Source organism: Gorilla gorilla, chromosome 4 (genome assembly GCF_029281585.2).
Source record: "Gorilla gorilla gorilla isolate KB3781 chromosome 4, NHGRI_mGorGor1-v2.1_pri, whole genome shotgun sequence".
Taxonomy (NCBI): domain Eukaryota; kingdom Metazoa; phylum Chordata; class Mammalia; order Primates; family Hominidae; genus Gorilla; species Gorilla gorilla.
This window is the reverse complement of record NC_073228.2, coordinates 183,098,716-183,120,837: the sequence shown is the minus strand read 5'-3', so window position 1 is coordinate 183,120,837 and position 22,122 is coordinate 183,098,716. Positions and strand designations below refer to the sequence as shown.

General features: G+C 56.4%; 1 protein-coding gene and 1 long non-coding RNA gene across 2 annotated transcripts in view; one reads left to right on the top strand and one right to left on the bottom strand.

Moving 5' to 3' along the window:
• ADAMTS2 (ADAM metallopeptidase with thrombospondin type 1 motif 2) overlaps positions 1-22,122 on the top strand; it is a 242,258-nt gene that overhangs the window by 208,865 nt on the left and 11,271 nt on the right. The window contains exons 11-20 of the mRNA XM_019028538.4: positions 3,914-4,059; positions 6,001-6,176; positions 7,909-8,042; positions 11,120-11,243; positions 11,710-11,790; positions 13,846-14,012; positions 15,935-16,094; positions 17,917-18,049; positions 19,182-19,389; positions 21,376-21,505. Of these exons, the coding sequence (XP_018884083.4) occupies positions 3,914-4,059; positions 6,001-6,176; positions 7,909-8,042; positions 11,120-11,243; positions 11,710-11,790; positions 13,846-14,012; positions 15,935-16,094; positions 17,917-18,049; positions 19,182-19,389; positions 21,376-21,505 (1,459 nt within the window). The remainder of the gene's footprint in view (positions 1-3,913; positions 4,060-6,000; positions 6,177-7,908; positions 8,043-11,119; positions 11,244-11,709; positions 11,791-13,845; positions 14,013-15,934; positions 16,095-17,916; positions 18,050-19,181; positions 19,390-21,375; positions 21,506-22,122) is intronic.
• On the bottom strand, positions 16,846-22,115 carry LOC129533426 (uncharacterized). Its single transcript, XR_008679658.2, has 3 exons — positions 21,893-22,115; positions 17,300-17,491; positions 16,846-16,944 (listed from the first exon to the last, which is right to left on the bottom strand). It is a non-coding gene; the product is annotated as an uncharacterized lncRNA (long non-coding RNA).

Sequence of the window (22,122 nt, the reverse complement as noted above, 5' to 3'; positions counted from 1 at the left end):
AAAGTGGTTCCAGAATGTTTTGATAAAATAAGGGAGAAATGACAGACTCTGATTGGAATATATGTATAAAAAGTACCTTCTTTTATTATTTTCAAATATATTTGTTAAAGGAAAGAAAATTCAGATAAAAATTAATGGAATATGAAACTAAAGTAATAAAAAATGGGCGATGAAATCAAGAAAAATAACTGACTTCAAAAAGCTCATTGTCACACACACACAAAAATCTATTCCGTTGCTTTTCGTGTGCTTAATGTCTACTTGTCCTCACGTCGGAAGGGACTAAAGGGCAATAAGGGGCCTCGCTAGCTCCCTCTGGCACTTTTATAAGGCCCCTAATCCCATCCAGGATGACCTCGTGGCCTAAGGATCTCCTTAAGGCCCCACCTCTTAAAACTGTCTATGTTCAAGTTCACTGATTGCATCTGCTGCCAGCTCAAATCTACCGCTGAGCCAGCTAATTAATTTATCTTTTAAGTTTTTGTACCATTCAACTCCAGAATTTCTATTTAGTTCTTCTTCTTCTTTTTTTTTTTTTTCGAGACAGAGTCTCTGTTACCCAGCCTGGAGTGCAGTGGCGCGATCTCAGCTCACTGCAACCTCCACCTCCCGGGTTCAAGAGATTCTCCTGTCTCAGCCTCCGAGTAGCTGGGAATCACAGGATGTACCACCATGCCTGGCTAATTTTTGTATTTTTAATAGAGACAGGGTTTCACCATGTTGGCCAGGCTGGTCTAGAACTCCTGACCTCAGGTGATCTGCCCACCTCGGCCTCCCAAAGTGCTGGGATTACAGGTGTGAGCCATTGCACTCAGCCTCTATTCAGTTCTTTTTATAATTTCTATCTCTTTACTGAGGTTCTCCATTTGGTGACACGTCATTCCTGTACTCTCCTTTAGTTCTTTAGACATGATTTCCTTTTGTTCTTTAAACACATTACTTATAGCTGCTTTGAAATCTTTGTCTGCTGAGTCAGACATCTGGGCCTCCTCAGTGGTAGTTTCTGTCACCTGCTTAATTTCCTGTGTATGGGTCACACTTTCCTGTTTCTTTTCATGGCTCAGAAAGTTTCCTTGAAAACTGGAAACTTTAGATAATACATTGAAGAAACTGTGGATAATGATCCCCTGGGCCTTGTTGCTACTGTTTGCTTGTTGATTTTAGTGCCCTGGTCCTGCTGTTTCAATGAAGCTTATGTCCCCTGCAGTGTGCAGCCACTGATATTGCTCCCCAGAGGTCACAGCCTTGGTCATATGCAGTCACCCTGACTGCACCCCTGCCCCTAATGCCCTGGGGTAGTAGCATTAGCCAGGCTCTCTTTGACTATCTCTTTCCCAGATCTTTCCATTAAGCTTCTGGTCATTCTGCCTGTATTGCTATCACACCCAACTGTTAGCCTTCACTAACTGCTAGCTGCTACTAACTGCTAGTGCGATTGATTGCTGTATTGTTTTTGACAGTGTCCTGGGGTATATAGCTTGCTCTACAATATGACCTAATTAAATTCTAGACCTTTCACAGGGGCAGGGTGTTGCCAGTATCTGAGGTGTATTGAGACCTTCAGGGGGGCTCTTAGCTGTCTTTGTCCCTGGTTCTGTCTGTTTAACTTCTACAGGTTGAGCATCCTTAATCTGAAAATCTGAAATCCGAAACACTTCTGGTTCCAAATGCTTCTGGTTCCGAGCATTTCAGATAAGGGACACTCAACCTGTAACTGGTTTAACATTTTGTTTGTTGCTATTAGGACCATTGGCCTCCTCTTAATTGCTCACTGCTAAGACCCTTGTTGTTTTTGACAGTGCCCTTAGACACGAACATCCTCCATGCTCTGTTTCAGATCAAAGTCAGTCCCCTTAGGGAGAGCTATGAAGCCTTCTGTTCTGACTCTCCCTCTGGGCAGGCCCCTGCACCACTGAGCCAGAGCTAGGAGCAGGGTCAGTGGCCTGCTTCTCCCAGAGTGACATTCCTGGCCTGCAGACTGCTCACTAGATGGGAATGGTAGCCACTAGTCTTCTGGGCTTGCCCCTTTCAACATGGAACCTCTACCCTACAAGCAATCTGGGGAGGGGCTATCAGGTCCACCATTCTTGGCCTGGTGTACCTGGAGCAGAGCTTGTGCCCTATGAGTGGGGCCTGGGTGGGGGAAGGGGGCCCTAGGCCTCTTGGCCATCCCACCAGAGAGAGAATCTGCAACAGAGTTGAGAGGGATGACACCAGTGGCCTGGGTTTCTCAGTATGAAACTGTAGCCTCAGACCAGGAGCTTGGAGTAGAGGCAGCCCCGTCTTCTTGGCAGTAAAGCTTCTGTCACACTGAGCTAGGGCAGGAATGGGGGAGGGCTGTGGCTCCAATGCCATAGACTTTTGCTTTTCTTACCAAGATTTAATAGATTTTCTTGAAAAAAAAAAAATGCTTCTTCATTTGTTGTTTAGACCTTAGGACAATTTCCAGAGACTTTAAATGGCTGCTTTTTAAAAACTAATTTTCATCAGTTACTGGGGAGAGGGTTCACCAACCTCCTTACACTTCCATTCAAAGTTTCTGTTTGCTGCCTGTTTTTGTAAATAAAGTTTTATTGGAACACAGCCATGTCCATTCATTTATAGGTTGTCTATAGCTGCTTTCAAGCTCTGATGGCAGAATTGATTAATTGCAACAGAGATTATATAGCCTGCAGAGTCTACAATAGTTACTCTCTGGCCCTTTTACAGAAAGAATTTGCAGAGGAATGGTTTGCTGAGAAGAGTTTGCCAAGGAATGGCTGCGTTCTCTTTCTGTTCTCTTTGTGGAAACAGTGCTACAAAATTAGGTCATACAAAGAAGGGTTAAAGAGTATGCAGTCGGCCGGGCGCGGTGGCTCACGCCTGTAATCCTAGCACTTTGGGAGGCTGAGGCAGGTGGATCACCTGAGGTCAGGAGTTCGAGACCAGCCTGGCCAACATGGCGAAACCCTGTGTCTACTAAAAATAAAAAAAAAATGCAAAAATTAGCTGGGGGTGGTGGTGGACACCTGTAATCCCAGCTACTCGGGAGGCTGAGGCAAGAGAATCGCTTGAACCCAGGAGGCGGAGGTTGCAGTGAGCCAAGATCGTCATTGCACTCCAACCTGGGGGGACAGAGTGAGACTCTGTCTCAAAAAAAAAAAAAAAAAGAGCATGCAGTCAGAACTGAAGGAAAAGTTCTGTCAGTCAATGTATTAGAAGTCCTTGTTCTCTGTTTTTTGGTTGTTTGGTCATTGTCAGTTTTAAAACGTTTTTGTGTGATGTATTTTCTCATTTCAAGTCAATAACCCATTTTGCACCTAATTTAATTCTTTAATTTTGCAATCTTCTTCTTAAAGTGGGTCCCCCAAACTGTAGACGCTTCCTCCCTGTAGAGGAATGAGAGCACTGTGATCAGACTGAGATGTGGAATCGTTTTTCCTGCATGCCAGCATTGGACCTGAATCCTGGTTGTTACCATGTCGGCATATTGCTTGTCTGTTTTTCCCATAGTATTTCCTCTAAATTGCCTTCTTTGCTTAAATAAACCTTGTATGTCTTGCAGTCACTGGCCTGATACGCCAGTGGTATCTTTATAAATGGGCTGTGTGTGGGCACCCAGGAGGCATCTATCCTGGCGACGTCATGTGGTGCAGCTTCCAGCTGAGGGGACACAGAGCTGCTAGAAGGCAGGAGGGTGGGTCAGCAAGCGGGAGGCAGGGCAGGCCAGCCCCTGACTGTGCCTCTTATTGCCTCTGGCCGATGAGGCCTATCTTCCGGGGGCTCTGAGCATCTAGGGGCGAGGAGGGTGAGCTCCCCCTGTGCCCCAGAGCGGGGCCAGGACGTGTCCCAGACACTGCAGGCTGCAGAGCGCAGGACTGTCCCCACGGCCCGGTGTGAGGGTGAGTGGAGGGACTGGCTTCCTGTCTTTCAGCATTGTTTTAAAGGACACTGCATCTGGCTGACGCCCGACATCCTCAAACGGGACGGCAGCTGGGGCGCTTGGAGTCCGTTTGGCTCCTGCTCACGTACCTGTGGCACGGGCGTGAAGTTCAGGACCCGCCAGTGCGACAACCCACAGTGAGTTGGCCCCATGTCCCCCTGGCCTTCCTGAGTGGCAGCTGAGGGTCCAGGAGACCCTCTCCAGCCAGCCCTGTCCTGGAGGGCCCTGTGGCTGCACACCAGTTCTGGAGAGGTGCAGGGCAGGCTGCCCCACCTGCCTCACCCTACCTGGGAGGGGGTGACGGCTCAGGGGACGCTTAGCTCTGCCTCTTACCCCTTCCCCTGGCCGGGGCCCACAGCCCACCTGCCTGCAGCCCACTCTAGACAGATTTACTCTGTCTCTCCTGGCCACGGGCATGGAGGAGAGGAGGTAGGACCGAGCTGGGGAAATGGGGGTAAGCGGGGGTGGTCTCTTAGCCCCCCGGATGCTAGCACCTGGGCAGCTGTTTGCAGCCAGGTGAGGGCAGGGTCGGGACTTGTCATCAGTGTCTGGCTGCCCAGGGGAGGGACAGCCTGTGGAGCCGACCCATGCCAGCTGCATCCCCATGCTCAGCCATACCTCAGCCCCACCCGCCACGCAGGACCCATGCCCTGTGCGGTCCTCCTGCCCCTTCTCATTCCTCCCACCTCACCCCCACACACCCCGTAAATATCTCCCGGGCCCGTGCTCCCTCCTCAGCCCGCAGCCACTTTCTCATCCACACCCTCCTCTCCCTCCTCCACTGCCTGTCTCCTCCTGCCTGAACGCTCACCCTGGCCTCACCCAGGGAGTGTCCCGGGGGGGCTGGCATGGAGGGAGAACCCTCCACAAACATCAGCGTTACTCCCGTCTCCCACCTGCGCAGCGGGCCCTTACGCCGCAGGCCCTGCGGCTGCTTAGACACAGAGCTTCGGTCTTTCCTTTTTGGCCTGTCTGGTATTTTAAAGATTTTGATTTGCCTGAAAATATTGACAATCTGTAATTTCACATTAGAAAAACAAACAAAACAGATTTCCAGCCTCCAAATTGGGCATCACAGATGCACAGCCGGGCCCAGTTACCAGCTGGCGGGCAGGGCTCCGGGTGCGTCCCGGCTGCTGCGCTCCGGCCTCTGCGGCCGCTCCTGGGTCCTGTTCACTCGGGCTGCTCTGCTTGCTCTGGCCAGGCCTGAACTGGACCCTGCGGAGCCACAGAGGGCCCCGCAGTCACGGCTCCGCGGAGGGATCCCGCAGTGGGACAGCCTCCCTTAGCAGCACGTGTGAACACGCTCGTGCATGGAGCCCTCTCCCACCCCTGCTGTCCTCCTACCCCAGGTTCCAGGCTGCCCTCCCGGCCAGGAGCAGACAGGGAGCCCCGTGGCCCCTCCTCAAGCACCCCTGGGGCTTTTACGCCAGACTCGGGAAGAGATTGCTGGGCATTTAGAACCTTGAGGCAGTGTGTGGGTTGGTGCTGTTCCCAGTGAAGCGAAGACGTTGCAGAAACGCAGCCCGCCTTCTCCGCAGGGAGAAAACCCAGCGGCCGTGATGCGTCTGCTTTGTGCCAGACACTTGCTAAGAACTGCAGCACCGGGACTCTGGGGCCTCAGAATGCCTCTTTCTGTGCTAGGCTCGGTGCCCAGGGCCAGCTGCAGAGGAGACTCACTCAGCTCCTGCCGTGCTGGGGTTTTCGCCCTGTGGGGAACACAGAACCTAAACACCCAATCACAGCTTCCTGTTCATCTCCAAGCCCAGGCATCGGTGCTGGGGAGGAGGTGGCACCAGGGCTGTGAGCAGATGCTGCCTCCCCACAGGAACCCCAGGAGGGAGGATGTGGCCATCTTGTCCTGTCCTTTCAAGAGCTTCACTCTGAGGCCTGACAGGCTGGGGAACTGCCCAGGTCTTACAGCTAGGACATGGCAGGGCAAGGTCCCTTTGCTCAGCAGAGCTGCCCCCCGGACACCTGAGACTTAGGGATCCCCCCTAAAAAGATCTCACAAGGGCACCCGGGTGCTGCCTCTTTCCAATGGCACCGAGCGGCAAGGCCTTTGCTTTCTCCTCCAGCCCGGCCAACGGGGGCCGCACCTGCTCGGGCCTTGCCTACGACTTCCAGCTCTGCAGCCGCCAGGACTGCCCCGACTCCCTGGCTGACTTCCGCGAGGAGCAGTGCCGCCAGTGGGACCTGTACTTCGAGCACGGCGACGCCCAGCACCACTGGCTGCCCCACGAGCACCGGGATGGTGAGCCCTTCTGGGAGGCAGCAGTGGGGGCTCAGCAGGCAGGCTCTAGGGTGGGCGGGGGGGGGCTTGTGCCTCTGATCCTGCATGGGGCAAGGCTGCTGCGACCCTGGGCTGGCAGGAGAGCCCACCCTGGCTGGTGTGGCTGCCCTGGTCCACTCCTGGGTGGGGCATTAAAGTTCCTAGCAGGGCTGCAATCCCAGAGCACCAGAACACCCCAGAGTAGCTGAGGACACGGAAGAGGTGGCCGGGCTGCGGGCTCAGCAGGGGCCGGGCTCCTGCAGTTCACCGTGGGTGGACGAGGCTTGAGCTGTGTGGTCAGCTCAGGGCTGAGGCCGGGGCTGACCCTGCCAAGGAATCTGGTGACCTCTGACCTTCTCTATTAGTCGGGACTCTCAGTTGCGAGTGTCAGAAAGTTGACTCCAACCAGTTTCAGCACTAGAAGGCATTTATTGGCTCAGGGACCTGAGGAGTCTGGTGGCCTTGGGCATGGTAGTGCTTGTGTGGCAGCTGGGGACCCTCCTGGGACAGACTGTAAACACAGTCCTTGTTTCTCCTCCATGGCTGTTGCCCTAGCCCAGCAGCTGCTGCCTCATGTGGGCCAGTGCAGGGTTGGAGGTGACACAGCAGATGGGGTCCCCCTCCAGCAGAGGCCACAGTCCGGGGGCCCAGCGTTTTAGTTGCCTCTGAGATAAAGTCTGAGAAGGGAAGTTTCCAGGGACCTGAGTCTGAATCGAGGCAGGCTGGCCTCATTCTGGATTTCGGAGATTGACTGAAAAGGATTATTTACTTTTTTTTTTTTTTTGAGACGGAGTCTCACTCTGTTGCCCAGGCTGGAGTGCAGTGGCATGATCTCGGCTCACTGCAACCTCCTGCCTCCCGGGTTCAAGCTATTCTCCTGCCTCAGCCTCCTGAGTAGCTGGGACTTCAGGCGCACACCACCACACCCGGCTAAATTTTTGCATTTTTTGTAGAGACAGGGTTTCACCACGTTAGCCAGGATGGTCTCCATCTCCTGACCTCATGATCCACCTGCCTCGGCCTCCCAAAGTGCTGGGATTACAGGCGTGAGCCTTTTTTTTTTTTTTTTTTTTTTTTTTTTTTTTGAGATGGAGTCTTGCTCCATCACCCGGGCTGGAGTGCAGTGTGCAGTGGCGCAGTCTTGGCTCACTGCAAGCTTGGCCTCCCGGGTTCAAGCGATTCTCCTGCCTTAGCCTCCCAAGTATCTGGGATTACAGGTGCCCACCACCACACCCAGCTAATTTTTGTATTTTTAGTAGAGACGGGTTTCACCATGTTGGCCAGGCTGGTCTGGAACTCCTGACCTCAAGTGATCCGCCTGCCTCTGCCTCCCAAAGTGCTGGGATTACAGGTGTGAGCCATCTTGCCTGGCCTGAAAAGGGTTCTTTAGATAGCGACCCAGCAAACAGACATTTGCAGCCTTGGAGGTCTCCAAGCGGGGCCTTGGGGATGTGAGAGCCGGGCTGCACCAACAGCCTGGCTGGCTTGGTTGGGAAAAGCTCTTCTGAAGTCCACAACCACCAGGGTCAAAGGCTTAGGAGACACAGAGACAGGAAGGGGGCTGCTGTCACCCACCCCTTTCCCTCTCTGTCTGCCCTGGAGGGTGGGCCACGTGGGGACCCTTGTGGAAATTTCTCCTGCTTGGTGCCTCCTTTGCACACACATGGGGAAGCCATCAGGGCTCCTTGCAGACCCCCAGCTGCTTCCCTTCCAGCCAAGGAGAGATGCCACCTGTACTGCGAGTCCAGGGAGACCGGGGAGGTGGTGTCCATGAAGCGCATGGTGCATGACGGGACGCGCTGCTCCTACAAGGACGCCTTCAGCCTCTGTGTGCGCGGGGACTGCAGGGTGAGTACACAGAGGCCGGCATGGGGGGCTACCATGTCAAGTCTCAGCTTCCTGGGTACTGACCTCCCCCTTTTCGGGGTATTGGCAAGATGCATGAGGTGAAGCATACAAAGTGTCAGAAACAATGCCCGGACCAGGGCAGGCGCTTAGCAAATGTCTGTTTACCCCTCCCCTGTGCTGGGAGCCTGAGACTTTAGTATGCCTAGGACTCACCTGGAGAGTTTGGACTCCACCTCAGACATCCTGATTCCACAGGTCACGGTGGCGGCGGCCTGGGAGCATGAATTTTTAGGAGCATCCCAGGTGATTTCCAATGCACGTGACCTACAGGGGACCCTTGTGAAGTGGGCCCCATCCTTGCACCGTGCAGGGCACTGGGCAGCTTCTTGCTGGATCTGGGTGGCCACTGTGAGGGTCACTGGTTTGGTGCTTTGTAGAAATGCCCTCCCCTGTTTTCTTTTATTATGCCTTTGGCTTCAATCTTTGGCTGTCAGGAAAAACAATCTCGTGTCACCTCGGCATGTGACGGTGACATGAACATAGACTTGTCCCTGCCAGGCTCCCCCGAAAACAACCGGAAGTCTCTGCTTAGGGCTTGTGTAGACAGGATTCATGGCAGGAGTCGTGGAGGCTGACTCTGGCTTGACCTTCCTGAGAAACAGCCGCGTCGGCAGGAAGTCACCTGTAGGGGAGTGGGCGCAGGGGCAGTGGCTGGGGGCTAGAGGCTGGGAGCTGGAGCCGGGAGCTGGGGGCTGGAGCCAGGAGCTGGGGGCTGGAGCCAGGAGCTGGAGCTGGGAGATAGAGCTGGGAGATGGAGCCGGGAGCTGGAGCCAGGAGCTGGGAGCTGGAGCTGGGAGCTGGAGCCGGGAGCCGGGAGCTGGGAGCTGGAGCTGGGAGCTGGGAGCTGGAGCTGGGAGCTGGAGCCGGGAGCTGGAGCTGGGAGCTGGAGCCGGGAGCTGGAGCCGGGAGCCGGGAGCCGGGAGCTGGGAGCTGGAGCTGGGAGCTGGAGCCGGGAGCTGGGGGCTGGAGCTGGGAGCTGGAGCTGGAGCCGGGAGCTGGGGGCTGGAGCCGGGAGCTGGAGCTGGGAGCTGGAGCCGGGAGCTGGGAGCTGGAGCCGGGAGCTGGGAGCTGGAGCCGGGAGCTGGGGGCTGGAGCCGGGAGCTGGAGCTGGGAGCTGGGAGCTGGGGGCTGGAACGGGGAGCTGGAGCCGGGAGCTGGAGCTGGAGCTGGGAGCTGGAGCTGGAGCCGGGAGGGTGCTCGAGGGCTGCTCTGCATTTGCTCCTGTGACTTCGGCAGGGCCGGGAGGCTGGGCTATACAGCTGGCTCAGAGATGGTGACACCAAATACGCCAAAACAAGAACAGGTGGTGTCTGCTCTGTACCCTTGGGATTTTAATTTATGGAGGTGACCCAGTGAGGACATGGGGAGGCCAATGTCACTGAGAGGCCTCCTGAGGAAGGCAGGGCAGTGCAAGGGGAACAGCTCAGGAATGGCCAGTTTGAATCATTCCAGTGGGCTCTGGAGTTTAGGGTGGTCCCCAGTTGCCTGGTACCCAACCCTGTGATGAGTTAGGGTGCAGGAATCTTGGTTTGGTATGTGAGGCCTGGATAAAGGAGGTGCTTGGGGTATAGACTGAGGACTGGCTGGTTTGCATGTGAAAGGTGTGTCCCCAACCCAGTGCTTTGCTGTCCCTTAGAACTGGATAGCCCTGGGAGGTGTAGTCTCTCCCCAGACAGGAAGATTTTTAAGATGTCAAAATATCAAGACATAGGACGTTTTGAAAAACAAAAACGTAATTAATACAGGCAGCAAGCATGGGAAACAGTTGTAGTACAAGCAGCTTCAGATGGCAGCTGTGAACATGGTTGTAAACCTAACAGGGAGGGAAGATCATTAATGCACTATCTCCGTGGGTGTGGCTATCACTTCACTCCTGACATTGATATTAAAGAAGGATAGGGGCTGGGCGCGGTGGCTCATGCCTGTAATCCCAGCACTTTGGGAGGCCGAGGCGGGCAGATTATTTGAGGTCTGGGGTTCAAGACTAGCCTGACCAACATGGTGAAACCCCGTCTCTACTAAAAATACAAAAAAAAAAAAAAATTAGCTGGGACTACAGGCAGCGACTCGGGAGGCTGAGGCAGGAGACTCACTTGAACCTGGGAGGCGGAGGCTGCAGTGAGCCAAGATCGCGCCACTGACTCCAGCTTAGGCGACAGAGCGAGACTGTGTCTCAAAAAAAAAAAAAGAAGAATAGGTTAAATATTTTATTAATGTTGATTTTGACAGGTAATAGCAGGTTGCTCAATTTTGCATAATTAGAAAACATAAATATTCATGCAGAACCTAATACTGGGTCAAAAAATAATATCCAACTGGATTCTGTCTGTTAAAGAATATCAAAACTTGGCCAGGCGCGGTGGCTCAGGCCTGTAATCCCAGCACTTTGGGAGGCCAAGGCAGGTGGATCACCTGAGGTCAGGAGTTCAAGACCAGTCTGGCCAACATGGTGAAACCCCGTTGTACTAAAAATACAAAAAAAATTAGCCAGGCATGGTGGTGGGCACCTGGAATCCCAGCTACTCGGGAGGCTGAGGCAGAAGAATTGCTTGAACCCAGGAGGCAGAGGTTGCAGTGAGCTGAGATTGCACCATTGTACTCCAGCCTGGGCGACAGAGCAAGATTCCGTCTCAAAAAAAAATGTAAAAATAAACAGCATCTCCTGCTTGCCAAACATAAATGTTCATCAAGCCAGGGACGGTGCCTGCCTGGGCCTCGATGAGTCCCCTGCCCAAGACCAGCCGCATGCACAGGGGCCCAGGCGGAAACTGCCAGGTCGCGACACTGCTGTAGGTGGCACGCAAGGTCCGTTTAACTGATGACTAGACGCACTCTGATTTTGGAGATAATAAAAGATGAGGCCAGGCAAGGTGGTTCACGCCTGTAATCCCAATGCTTTGGGAGGCCAAGGCAGGAGGATCGCTTGAGGCCAGGTGTTCGAGACTGGGGGCAACATAGTGTGACCCTGACTCTACTAGCAGGACGTCTCAAGTGCTCACTGCCTCCTCCCCCAACAGAAGGTGGGCTGTGACGGTGTGATCGGCTCCAGCAAGCAGGAAGACAAGTGTGGCGTGTGCGGAGGGGACAACAGCCACTGCAAAGTGGTCAAGGGCACGTTCACACGGTCACCCAAGAAGCATGGTGAGTGAGTTCCTGCCCTCCACCCTGGAGCCTGGATGCCTGCAGCAGGCTCATGCCCGGACAGCTGAGGGCCTGACTCATCCTGGGGCTGTCCGGGCTTATGACTATTCTGGGGAGGGGGAGAGGTCTGTGACACTGAGGGGGAGGGAGAATCCTAAGTCGGGGACAGCCCCAGCTGGGTGCCAGGGTGGGTGGGGAAGAGGAGAGTGGGGGCCGGGGTCACAGGGGTTAGAGTGGAGAAAGCCAGTATATGAGGATGCCCGGGTTGGGCCTTAAAGACTAGCCCGGAGGCAGCAGCTTTCCTGGTGGCCCCTCTCAGGTGGTTCCTCAAAGCCAGAGAAATACCAGGGTCCTGGGAGAGCCTCCAAAGGAGCTGCCTTCAAGAGCGAGGCCCCTCCTTGCATTGTGCGAATTTGAGCGGCCCCTTCCCTTCTCAGTTTTCTGTGTCTTTCCACATCACAAAAAGGTTACATCAAGATGTTTGAGATCCCTGCAGGAGCCAGACACCTGCTCATTCAGGAGGTAGACGCCACCAGCCACCATCTGGGTGAGTCTCAGAGCCGGACAACTTGACGTCCTCAGGACCTGGCTCCTCTGGGATCAATGGGCAGAGTGCCAGGGGTCAGGGGTCAGGGGCCCGGGTTGTGCAGCCATGACCTGAGCCAGGGCAGCCCCTCCCCAACCTGTCCCTCTGCTCAGCCCACCTGGGCCCTTTCCCAGGGTCCTCCCCTTGTGGAGAGGCCAGGGTTTGGGATCAGAGGGCTCCGCTTGGCAGCAGGTATGAAAGGACATATATGCAAAACATGTGTCCCTCAGTCTACAGGATGACTCCCTGTCCCCTGTTCTCACAGTCGGGGCGGGAAGGCCCCCTGCCCTTGGGAAGGCAGGCAGGGTCTGCAGGCAGCAGGGTCCTGGGCAGCCCTCCCATCCCCTCAGCAAGGCCAGCTGGCAGGTGGGTGCACACAGTGCACTTATATTTTCAATTCATTTAATTTTAAATTCAAGAGATTCCAGCTAAAATAGGGATCCTGGTATCTCCTGAAAATATGGATGTTCTCACACCTCTCGGTGCCCCTTTCCACGAAGCAGCGCTGCCTGGGAGACCACGCCCTCCCAGGCCACGCGGGAGGTTCTCAGGACCTGTCCACCCTCCCCCTGAAGGTGCCTGGGCCCTACCTTCTGGGAATTCATGGGCCAAGGTCAGAAGTGATACCAGAGACTGCTGGGGCCCCTGGATAAGTCCCTTCCCCAATCCGAGCCCCACATTCATCCCCATCCCCAGGAGGCTGGACAGGATTGGGGCTCCCACGCTGCCTGACAAACATACCATGCCCTTTTATTTTATCTCCCTTTTGTTTTATTTTATTTTGTTTTTATTTAGAGACAGGATCTCACTCTCTTTTGATACTCATTTTTCTTTCTTTCTTTTTTTTTTTTTTTTTGAGTCTCGCTCTGTCACCCAGGCTGGAGTGCAGTGGCCTGATCTTGGCTCACTGCAACCTCCGCCTTCTGGGTTCAAGTGATTCTCCTGCCTCAGCCTCCCAAGTAGCTGGGACTACAGGCGTGTGCCACCATGCCTGGCTAATTTTTTGTATTTTTTACTAGAGACGGGGTTTCACCGTGTTAGCCAGGATGGTCTCCATTTCCTGACCTCGTGATCCGCCTGCCTCGGCCTCCCAAAATGCTGGGATTACAGGTGTGAGCCACTGCACCTCGCCTCTTAAGAGGAAACTTTCGACTGCTACCCTAAATATAAAAACCTGTACCACTTGCCTGAAGCAGGTGAACAGAAAAGTCAGCCTCTGGGGCTGAGGTCGCTCTCTGTGGAAAGGGAGCAAGGGCCAGAGAGAAGGCAGGGACCTGTGGCACCAAGCAGAGGCTTTGTTTGTGAGTGGACAGAATTACAGGGGACATGACAGGGAATGATTTTCTCACTAGTGCCCTGTCTGCGGCCCCACTCACATCACCCAGCTGCCCCGCAGCAGCCACCCCCCACACTGCAGAGAGCATGGGGCTTCCTGGCTAGCCAGGTCCTCTGCTCCTAGATGACCTGAGTGTCACCCAATCAGGCCAGGCCTCTTCTGGGGCTGTGGGGAGCTGCTGGGGCCTCGGCTGGGCCATGGTCCCTGATGGGGTGGGGGTTCTGCTGTTTCAGCCAGACATATACTCACCCCATGGCAGGAAGCCCTACTCCAGCAGGGTCATGTGCTTGCCTGTCCAGCAGATGCCCTGCACCGCGTAGAGACCCTGCCCAGCCACCCTGCCCAGGGTGGCCTCTAAGTGCCCACTGAGTGCTCCCAATAGGGTATGGGTAGGTGGCCTTGACGGCTACTGAGTGGCTTCCAAGGGGAGCCGGCACCTCCAGGGCTGGTGGGGGCAGAGGATGTGAGTGGAGGGTAATCTGGTCCTGAGGGAGCAGTGATGGGCAAGCAGGGCTCCCAGAGCCATCTGGGCTGTCGTGGCACAGAGGAAACTGGCCGGGGGCAGCCAGAGAGACAGGGGGTCCAGCTAGCTGCCCCCACTCCCCGACCAGCCCAAACCAGTGGGCCTGGGTCCTGCCCTTGGGTGACCACAACGGGGGACTTGGTCTTGCCATTCTCAGCCGTCAAGAACCTGGAGACAGGCAAGTTCATCTTAAACGAAGAGAATGACGTGGATGCCAGTTCCAAAACCTTCATTGCCATGGGCGTGGAGTGGGAGTACAGAGACGAGGACGGCCGGGAGACGCTGCAGACCATGGGCCCCCTCCACGGCACCATCACCGTTCTGGTGAGTCCAGGCAGGGCTGGGCCCAGGGAAGGGTGCGGGTGGCCACTGGGGGAGGGATGGGGGTGCCTGGGACGCTGAGCCTCCTGACCCTTCAGGTGACACTCTGCGTGGCCTCTTTGGCCTGCCTTTGGCACCAAGGGGCTCCGACTTGGTCAGAGCCAGGAAGGGACATGCATCCACGAGCCGGGGCTCTGGACCCCACATGACCCCTAGGTGACCTTGGGCACACTCTCCCTTTGAGGGTTTCGGTTTCACCATCTGAATGACATTCACAGCTGCCATCAGCATGCTCGTTCGAGTGTGCTGTTACATTGGAATCGGTGACACTCTGGGAGGTGACGCTCAGAGAGGTGACACTCTGGGAGGTGACACTCTGGGAGGTGATGCTCAGGGTCTGGGAAGCTAGATGCCCAGACCCAGGTTGAGCTGGACTGTGTCTCTAAGCAGGACAGGACCCCAGATCTCCTGGTTGTAGGAAAGTACCAAGGGGGCTGGATTTTCCAATCACTTTCTTTTTACCTGGTTTTGAGGAGGTCAGATCACTTTTTAAAATGTAATTTAACTGCATAGGGATATATTTTATTTGTCAAAAAAGGTACATATCACAAATAAGGCTCCCATGCTCTGGAGCCCCTCCCTAAGGTGGGCATGCTGGCATTGGGATTAATCCACCAGGCCCCAGCGCTCCACACGTGGGTGCACCTGTAAGCAGGTGCAGCAGTGAGCCAGGTATGCCCCATGTACCCCCTGCCACCCTGCCTGCCTCGCCTGCAGTGACTTCTGGCCCCCTGGACGTGCCTTTGGTGACCTGCCTGCATCAGTGTGTGAGCAGCTGGTCCTCGGCACTCACAGTTTCTGTATTTGCAAATTCGCCTGCTCACTAAAATTGATTCGTGAGCCCCAAACGGACACGCACAGAGCGGTGAAGTGTGAGTCGCCTGCCACACGTGTTCCCAGCGGAGGTGGGAGCAACTCAGCACGCCGTCTGCTTGTTTCTGCTCTGCCACACGTGTTCCCAGCGGAGGTGGGAGCAACTCAGCACGCTGTCTGCCTGTTTCTGCTCTCATCCCACAAACAGGGGTTCTTTCTGCAGTGTGTTGAGTGTCACATATGTCACATTTTGCGCTATTTTGGGGGCGATTTCGCTGTTTAAAATCACCCCGAGCCTGTTGCTGAAGTGCTGTCCAGTGTTCCTAAGCCCAGGAAGCAGTGGTGTCTTAAGAAGAAAATACATGTGTTGAATAAGCTTCGTTCAGGCATGGGCTGCAGTGCGACTGACTGTGAGTTCAGTGTTAATGAATCACAGTAAATATTAAATAAAGTGTCTTTAAACAGACTCACACATAGGCCAGGCGCAGTGGCTCATGCCTGTAATCCCAGCACTTTGGAAGGCCAAGCCAGGTGTATCACCCGAGGTCAGGAGTTCAAGACCAGCCTGGCCAACATGGTGAAACCCCGTCTGTACTAAAAATACAAAAATTAGCCGGGTGTGGTGGCAGGCACCTGTAATCCCAGCTATTCGGGAGGCTGAGGCAGGAGAATCGCTTGAACCTGGGAAGTGGAGGTTGCAGTGAGCCGAGATCGTGCCACTACACTCCAGCCTGGGCTACAAGAGCAAAACTCCATCTCAAAAACAAAAACAAAAACAAACAAAAGAATAAACAGACTCACACATAAAACAAGGTTATATATTGATCGGGTAACAAAAATGTTGAGACAGAGGCTCACAGGAACCTCACCCTGTGCCCCCTGGGGTAATGGCTCCCTATTCAAGAATTTGGTGCTCGGGGCGACTTCATGGAATGTAACTGCCATGAATGATGAGACTTCTCTGGAGTCGGCCTCGGCTGCCGTTCCTAAGCTGGCTGGGGAGGAAGCATGGAGGGCAGGTCAGGCACATCAAGGCTCTTGGGCTGGCACAGGTCATCCCGGTGGGAGACACCCGGGTCTCACTGACGTACAAATACATGATCCATGAGGACTCACTGAATGTCGACGACAACAACGTCCTGGAAGAGGACTCTGTGGTCTACGAGTGGGCCCTGAAGAAGTGGTCTCCATGCTCCAAGCCCTGTGGCGGAGGTGAGGGGGTCTCGAAGCTGGGGACCTGGGTGACATGATGGTGACCACGAGAAGGAAGGGGGTGTCCCTGGGGTGGGGCCAGCATGAGCAGGGGCCGAGGAGCCACAGCAGGGACCTTTGCCTAGGTGGGCAAGGGCTTAGCGGCAATGGAGGGGCCAGTGGGTGGGCAGGAAGGGGGGTGCTGGGGCATTGGGTCAAATGTGGCCAAAGGGTGTGTGGGGCATGGACCCTGTATTTGTGGGCCTGCTTCAGTGTGGGGGTGACAGGCTGGCCTAGCAAGAGGTTGATGTGTGGACACCTCAGAAGGATCATGCCATGGCATTGGCAGGATTGCATAGGCAAGACTCTGGCAGTGCAGATGACACCTCCAGAGGCTTCTCTCTCTGTTCACTGGGAAAAGCCTCCCAGATGTTTTTGGGACAGGGCTGAGCACAGAGGGGTCCTACCCACTCTGGACCCCAGAGAGTCTGCAGTTGATGGGACATAGGACCCAGAGGCGGACAGGAAGCACTGATCTGTTCTGCGTGCTGCTGGGGGCTGGGCGATACCAGGCAAGTGACCAGGACAGTCCTCCCTCAATGCCATGCTGGGCCCACACCTGGAGGACAAGGAGCTCACCAAGAGGTGGGGTCACTCCCTGGCCCAGGCAGATGGAAGGGTCCTCTTCCAGGGCCCCTGGGCACCCCCGGCCCCACACGGGGCCTGGATTTCATCAGCGCATCCACACCTGGTGATTCCTGAAATCTCCTAGGCCCGTGTGCTCCTCCTGTCTTCCTGGCCATTCCCCTGGTCCTGGCACCCACCTTCCTCTGGACTGGCCCTTGTGTGTCCACTCTCACCCCAAAGTGACCTTTTGAGGGAACACATCAGACAGTGTCTCTTCCTGGTGTCATAGTCTTCAACAGCTTCCTCTGCTCTTAGGATAAAAAACAAAATTCTCCTCATGGCCTCCAGGGTTGGGGCAACTTGTTGGCCTCTCCCGGTATATCTCCACCCTGTGCCTCGCCCCCAGGTCCTGGCCACGCTGGCCTTGAGGGCTTTTCCTGGATACAACGTGTCCCACCTTGGGGCCTCTGCGCAGGCTTCTCGCCTGAGCCCCTCCACCGCCCTGCCACCACGTCAGCCTCCCCAGCCTCTGCTTCCTGGGATGCCTCCAGGCACCCAGAGGAGGTCAGGCTTTATCTCCGTGCTTTCTTTGGTCTTACCCAGCAGGCCAGGGTTTCGAAGCCTGGGCATCACTGACATTTTGGGCTCTGTCACTCGCCGCCATGGGGGCTGTCCTGTGCACGGTGGGGTGTCAAGCAGCATCCTTGGCCTTTGCTCACCAGATGCCAGTAGCACCCCTTCCCCCAGTTGTGACAACCAAACATGTCCCAGACGTGGCCAAATGTCCCCTGCTGGAGAAAATCACCCAGGTTGAGCACGGCTGCTCTGGGCCTGTGGGAGGAAGCATGCGGGCTGCGAGCCCAGTGCTTGCCCGGCTCCTGGCTTGCACCAGGCCCTCTGGGCATGTGAGGTCAAGGTAGAAGCGGTGCCTAGCAGTAGCGAGGAAATAGGGCCTCCACTCTGACCCAGGAGCCCAGTGAGGGAGAAGCAGCCTAGGGGAGAAAGTGGCCTCTCTCTTGCCTTCTCGCCCCTCCACCCGAGGCACACCAAGGCCTCCCCCCAGCCAGCCGCAGGCTCGGTGCCCTGCCCACCCTTATCATCATCACAAGGGTGAGCAGGAAAACGAGGCCAGCACTGCTGGTGCAGCCCACCCCTCCTTGCACCCTCGGGCAGGGCGTGCTGCCCCACCGACCCCCGTCGAGCTCTCTGTCTTCAGGGTCCCAGTTCACCAAGTATGGCTGCCGCCGGAGGCTGGACCACAAGATGGTACACCGTGGCTTCTGTGCCGCCCTCTCAAAGCCCAAAGCCATCCGCAGAGCGTGCAACCCGCAGGAATGCTCCCAGCCAGTGTGAGTGCCCCCGGCAAGTGTGAGTGCCCCCGGCAAGTGTGAGTGCTCCCCAGCCAGTGAGTGCCCCCAGCCGGTGTGAGTGCCCCCAGCCGGTGTGAGTGCCCCCAGCCGGTGTGAGTGCCCCCAGCCAGTGAGTGCCCCCCAGTCAGTGTGAGTGCCCCCAGCCAGTGAGTGCCCCCAGTCAGTGTGAGTGCCCCCAGCCAGTGAGTGCCCCCAGCCGGTGTGAGTGCCCCCAGCCAGTGTGAGTGCCCCCAGCCAGTGAGTGCTCCCAGCCAGTTTGAATGCCCCCAGCCAGTGTGAGTGCCCCCAGCCAGTGTGAGTGCCCCCAGCTCGGGCTCCCACTAGAGGAGACAGGCCAGGGGCCACCAGGGGCTCCCATGCTTGGAGGTGTGGGGCCTGGGCCTGGCATCATCCGAGGCATTTGACCAAGTCTCTCTCACCACATTTCATGGAATCTAAGATGCTGCAGGGCAGAAGGTGCACCCCAGCTTCAAACCCGCCAAACTGAACAGCATCTTAGAGATGACAAGAAACAGGGATGCCCAGATGGGGAAATGGGGGTTCAGAGGCGCAGGGCTCGCCTCCTGGCCCTGTACCACGGGGTAGATGTTTCTTAAGCAGTGGCTTTGACGTTCAGGCCCTGGGGCTGGGCCCAGCTGCGTTTCTGGGTCCAGGGACCTCAGTGGGGAAGAGAGTTGGGAAATGGGCAGGTGGGGGCCACATAGGACAGCGTGCTGAGGGAATCCACACTGCTCTTGAGCTCTGCCGAGAAGGATTTGTGACGTCAGCAGAAGGTGAGGCCAGGTAGCAGGGCCCAGACCCTAAGGAGGCTGGGAAACCTCTTCAGGCTAGGGACCTCCAGAACCACCAGCTCCACCAGGGCCTCCCAGTGGTGACATGCATGGGATTCATGGTCAGTAGGACCTGGGGCAGCTGAGCCTCAGTTTCCCCTCTGTGCAAGCCTGGACGGCCAGCATCTTAGTGAGAATAAGAGAAGGTGCACCGGGGAGGGGTGCAGGCTGCCCTCTGTGCTCGCTGTCTACCTGGGCTGCAGGGAGCGGTGCTGGAGCTCAGCCAGGCAGGTTCTCCAGGTGCTGCGGAAGCCTGACTGTGCCCTGCTGTGCCCTGGCAGGTGGGTCACAGGCGAATGGGAGCCATGTAGCCAGACCTGTGGGCGGACAGGCATGCAGGTGCGCTCCGTGCGCTGCATTCAGCCGCTACACGACAACACCACCCGCTCTGTGCACGCCAAGCACTGCAATGACGCCCGGCCCGAGAGCCGCCGGGCCTGCAGCCGCGAGCTCTGCCCTGGTCGCTGGCGAGCCGGGCCCTGGTCCCAGGTAAGCAATCCCCTGATCCCGTGTCCTCAGCTCCCAAACTGAGCTTGGGTGGGACTGAGGTGACCAAAGCATTCCCCTTTCGGCACATGGGCCTGGATGTAGCTCCTGTCCTGAGCCACATCCTGTGGGTTTCATGGTGCCAGTGGCTGCCACGTGGTCAGTGCTGTACTAAGAAACCAGTGGAATGTGTGTCTTCACTGCACAGGCAGAGGCTTCTGCATGATACGGGGTCTGGAATCCCAGGAAACTGAGGGTAGCCCGGGCTCCGAGGCCCAGTAGGATGTTCGGGGCTCCAGGATCCCAGGGGACGCCTGGGTCTCATGCAGAGGTGGGAGGGGACAAACTTGCAGGAGGGGAGAAGAGCAGGGCGTGCTTAGGCTTGTGCTGGGAGGAAGAATGAGGATGGACTGAAGGGCTACAGGGGTGGTCCTAGGGGCAGGGCCTGAGAGCTAGCTGAGGCCAGGCCAGAGCTGACGTGAGCTCTGACAGCCCCGTCACATGCAGGGTCCACGCTGGCAGAGCTGGAGGAGCGTGTGTCAGGGGCTCCCCAAGACCACCCTCAGGCTCAGTAATCCACTAGGAGGACTCACAGACTCAGAAGTGGGACTCGCAGTTGCAGGGGCTTACAATGAAAGGATACAGAGTAGAATCGGGAAAAAGAAAAGTCACAGGCGAGGAGGTTGGGAGGAATCCAGGCGCAGGCTCCCGGTGTCCCCTCCCAGTGGGGTCACAGAAATGCCCTGAATTCTCCCTGCACCCATGTGTGACAATGCATGTGAAATGCTGCCAAGCAGGGGAGCCCACCAGAGCCTGGGCGTCCAGGGTTTTCAATGGGGTCAGCTACATAGGTGTGACCTCAGACTGTAGAGGAAAAGCAGGTGTTCCCCATCCATCACTGTTGGTATGAACTACCCAGACCAACTGGTACTGGTGACTCAAGGCCTCAGGCAGGCAAAAACACTCTTAATAGGTGGAGCCTTCCATGAGCTTGGTTCCCAGGAGGTGCACAAGGGCCAGTCTTGAAAACAGGCGTTGGCCGGCCACAGTGGCTTACGCTAGTGATCCCAGCACTTTGGGAGGCCCAGGCGGGTGGATCGCCTGAACTCAGGTGTTAGAGACCAGCCTGGGCGGCATGGCAAAACACCGTCTTTACAAAAAAATTAAAAAAAATTAGCCAGATGCGGTGGTGTGTGCCTGTACTCCCTGCTCCTCGGGAGGCTAAGGTGGGAGGATTGCTTGAGCCTGGGAGGTGGAGGTTGCAGTGCACTGATATCGTGCCACTGTACTCCAGCCTGGGCCACACAGCGAGATCCTGTCTCAAAACCAACAACAAAAGAAAAAAACAAAACAAAAACACAGACCTTTGTTGGGAATGTGCAGGCTTTGAGCAATCCAGGTCTGCTGAGTCAGCCTTTTCCTGTGCACGTGGTGAGGCCTGGAGAATTTTCCTTGGGCAAGGCTGGGCGTGACTGCTCCTTCTGGCACCTCCCTGGTCAGTGTGGTGGAGCAGTGGTGGTGCTGGGGGCTGGAGGAGCCAGTGAGGGCACTAGTGGTAGACCCTCGTGCCCAGGATTGTGGGGAGCCTACTGGCGGCGCCTCCTAGGCTGGGTCAGAGCTTTCCCAGTGCCCCACCCCTACCCCTGCCCAGGGCACAGCAGGTTCTCCTGGGCCTTGGACCTCCTCCAGCCAGAGAAGTGAGGCTGTCACTGAGAGTCCAGCAGCGCCAGGCCTACGCCAGTCTGTATATGGGCACTGTCTCACAGCAGCTCAGAGAGACAGGCATGTGGGTCCCTTCTTTAGAGCCCCAGGAGATTGGGGCGGCCCCCGAGGGTGGGGCAAGGCAGCCTGAAACCCCACTCTCCCCACTGTCCCACACCTCCTCCTGAGCGCATGGGTCATGTGCCTGGGGACTGTGGGCTCCTCCAGCTCTGCCAGTGCGGGCCCTGCGTGGGAGGTGAACCCTGCCTGGCGACTCTCCCCCTGCAGTGCTCAGTAACCTGTGGCAACGGCACCCAGGAGCGGCCGGTGCTCTGCCGCACCGCGGACGACAGCTTCGGCATCTGCCAGGAGGAGCGTCCTGAGACAGCGAGGACCTGCAGGCTTGGCCCCTGTCCCCGTAAGCCACCTGCAGCCCCTGCCCCTGCTCCCAGCATGCAGCAGCCCAGGGCGGGGGTGTCAGAGGCTTGGTTCAGGCAAATCTGGCTCTTCCGGGAGAGTAGCTGGACTCAATGTCTGTGAGCATGGAGAAGCGGGGCACTGCAGGCCAGGTCTGGGACCTTTGCCTGGCAGGAAATGGAGGGAGCTGTGTGGAGCTGACTCGCCCCTCCCTGCTTTCAGGGCACTGCAGACTCACGGTGACAGCAGGACTCGGCCAGCTAGGGAATGCTGGTGGCTATGGTGTAGGGGGTGCCTGTGTGAATAGGGGGACGCCTGTGTGAGTAGGGGGTGCCTGTGCGAGTAGAGAGTGTGCTCTGTGCCCTTCGAGGAGAACCAGAATACCTACCACTCACAGATGCCTGTCCAAATGCTATACATGTGTCACCTCTAAGGTCTCCACACAGTTCAAGACTGGACCGTGCCTGCCACAGTTCCCTTCTATAGAGGAGGGAGCTCTGGGCGTCTAGGCACCTGCCCCAGCTGGGGAGGGTGTATCCAGGATCTCTCATTCCCCTGGCACTCTCTGTCCAAGCTTTCTGGGAGCTCAGAGCTCCAGTCAGCAGGTGGAACCCGGGG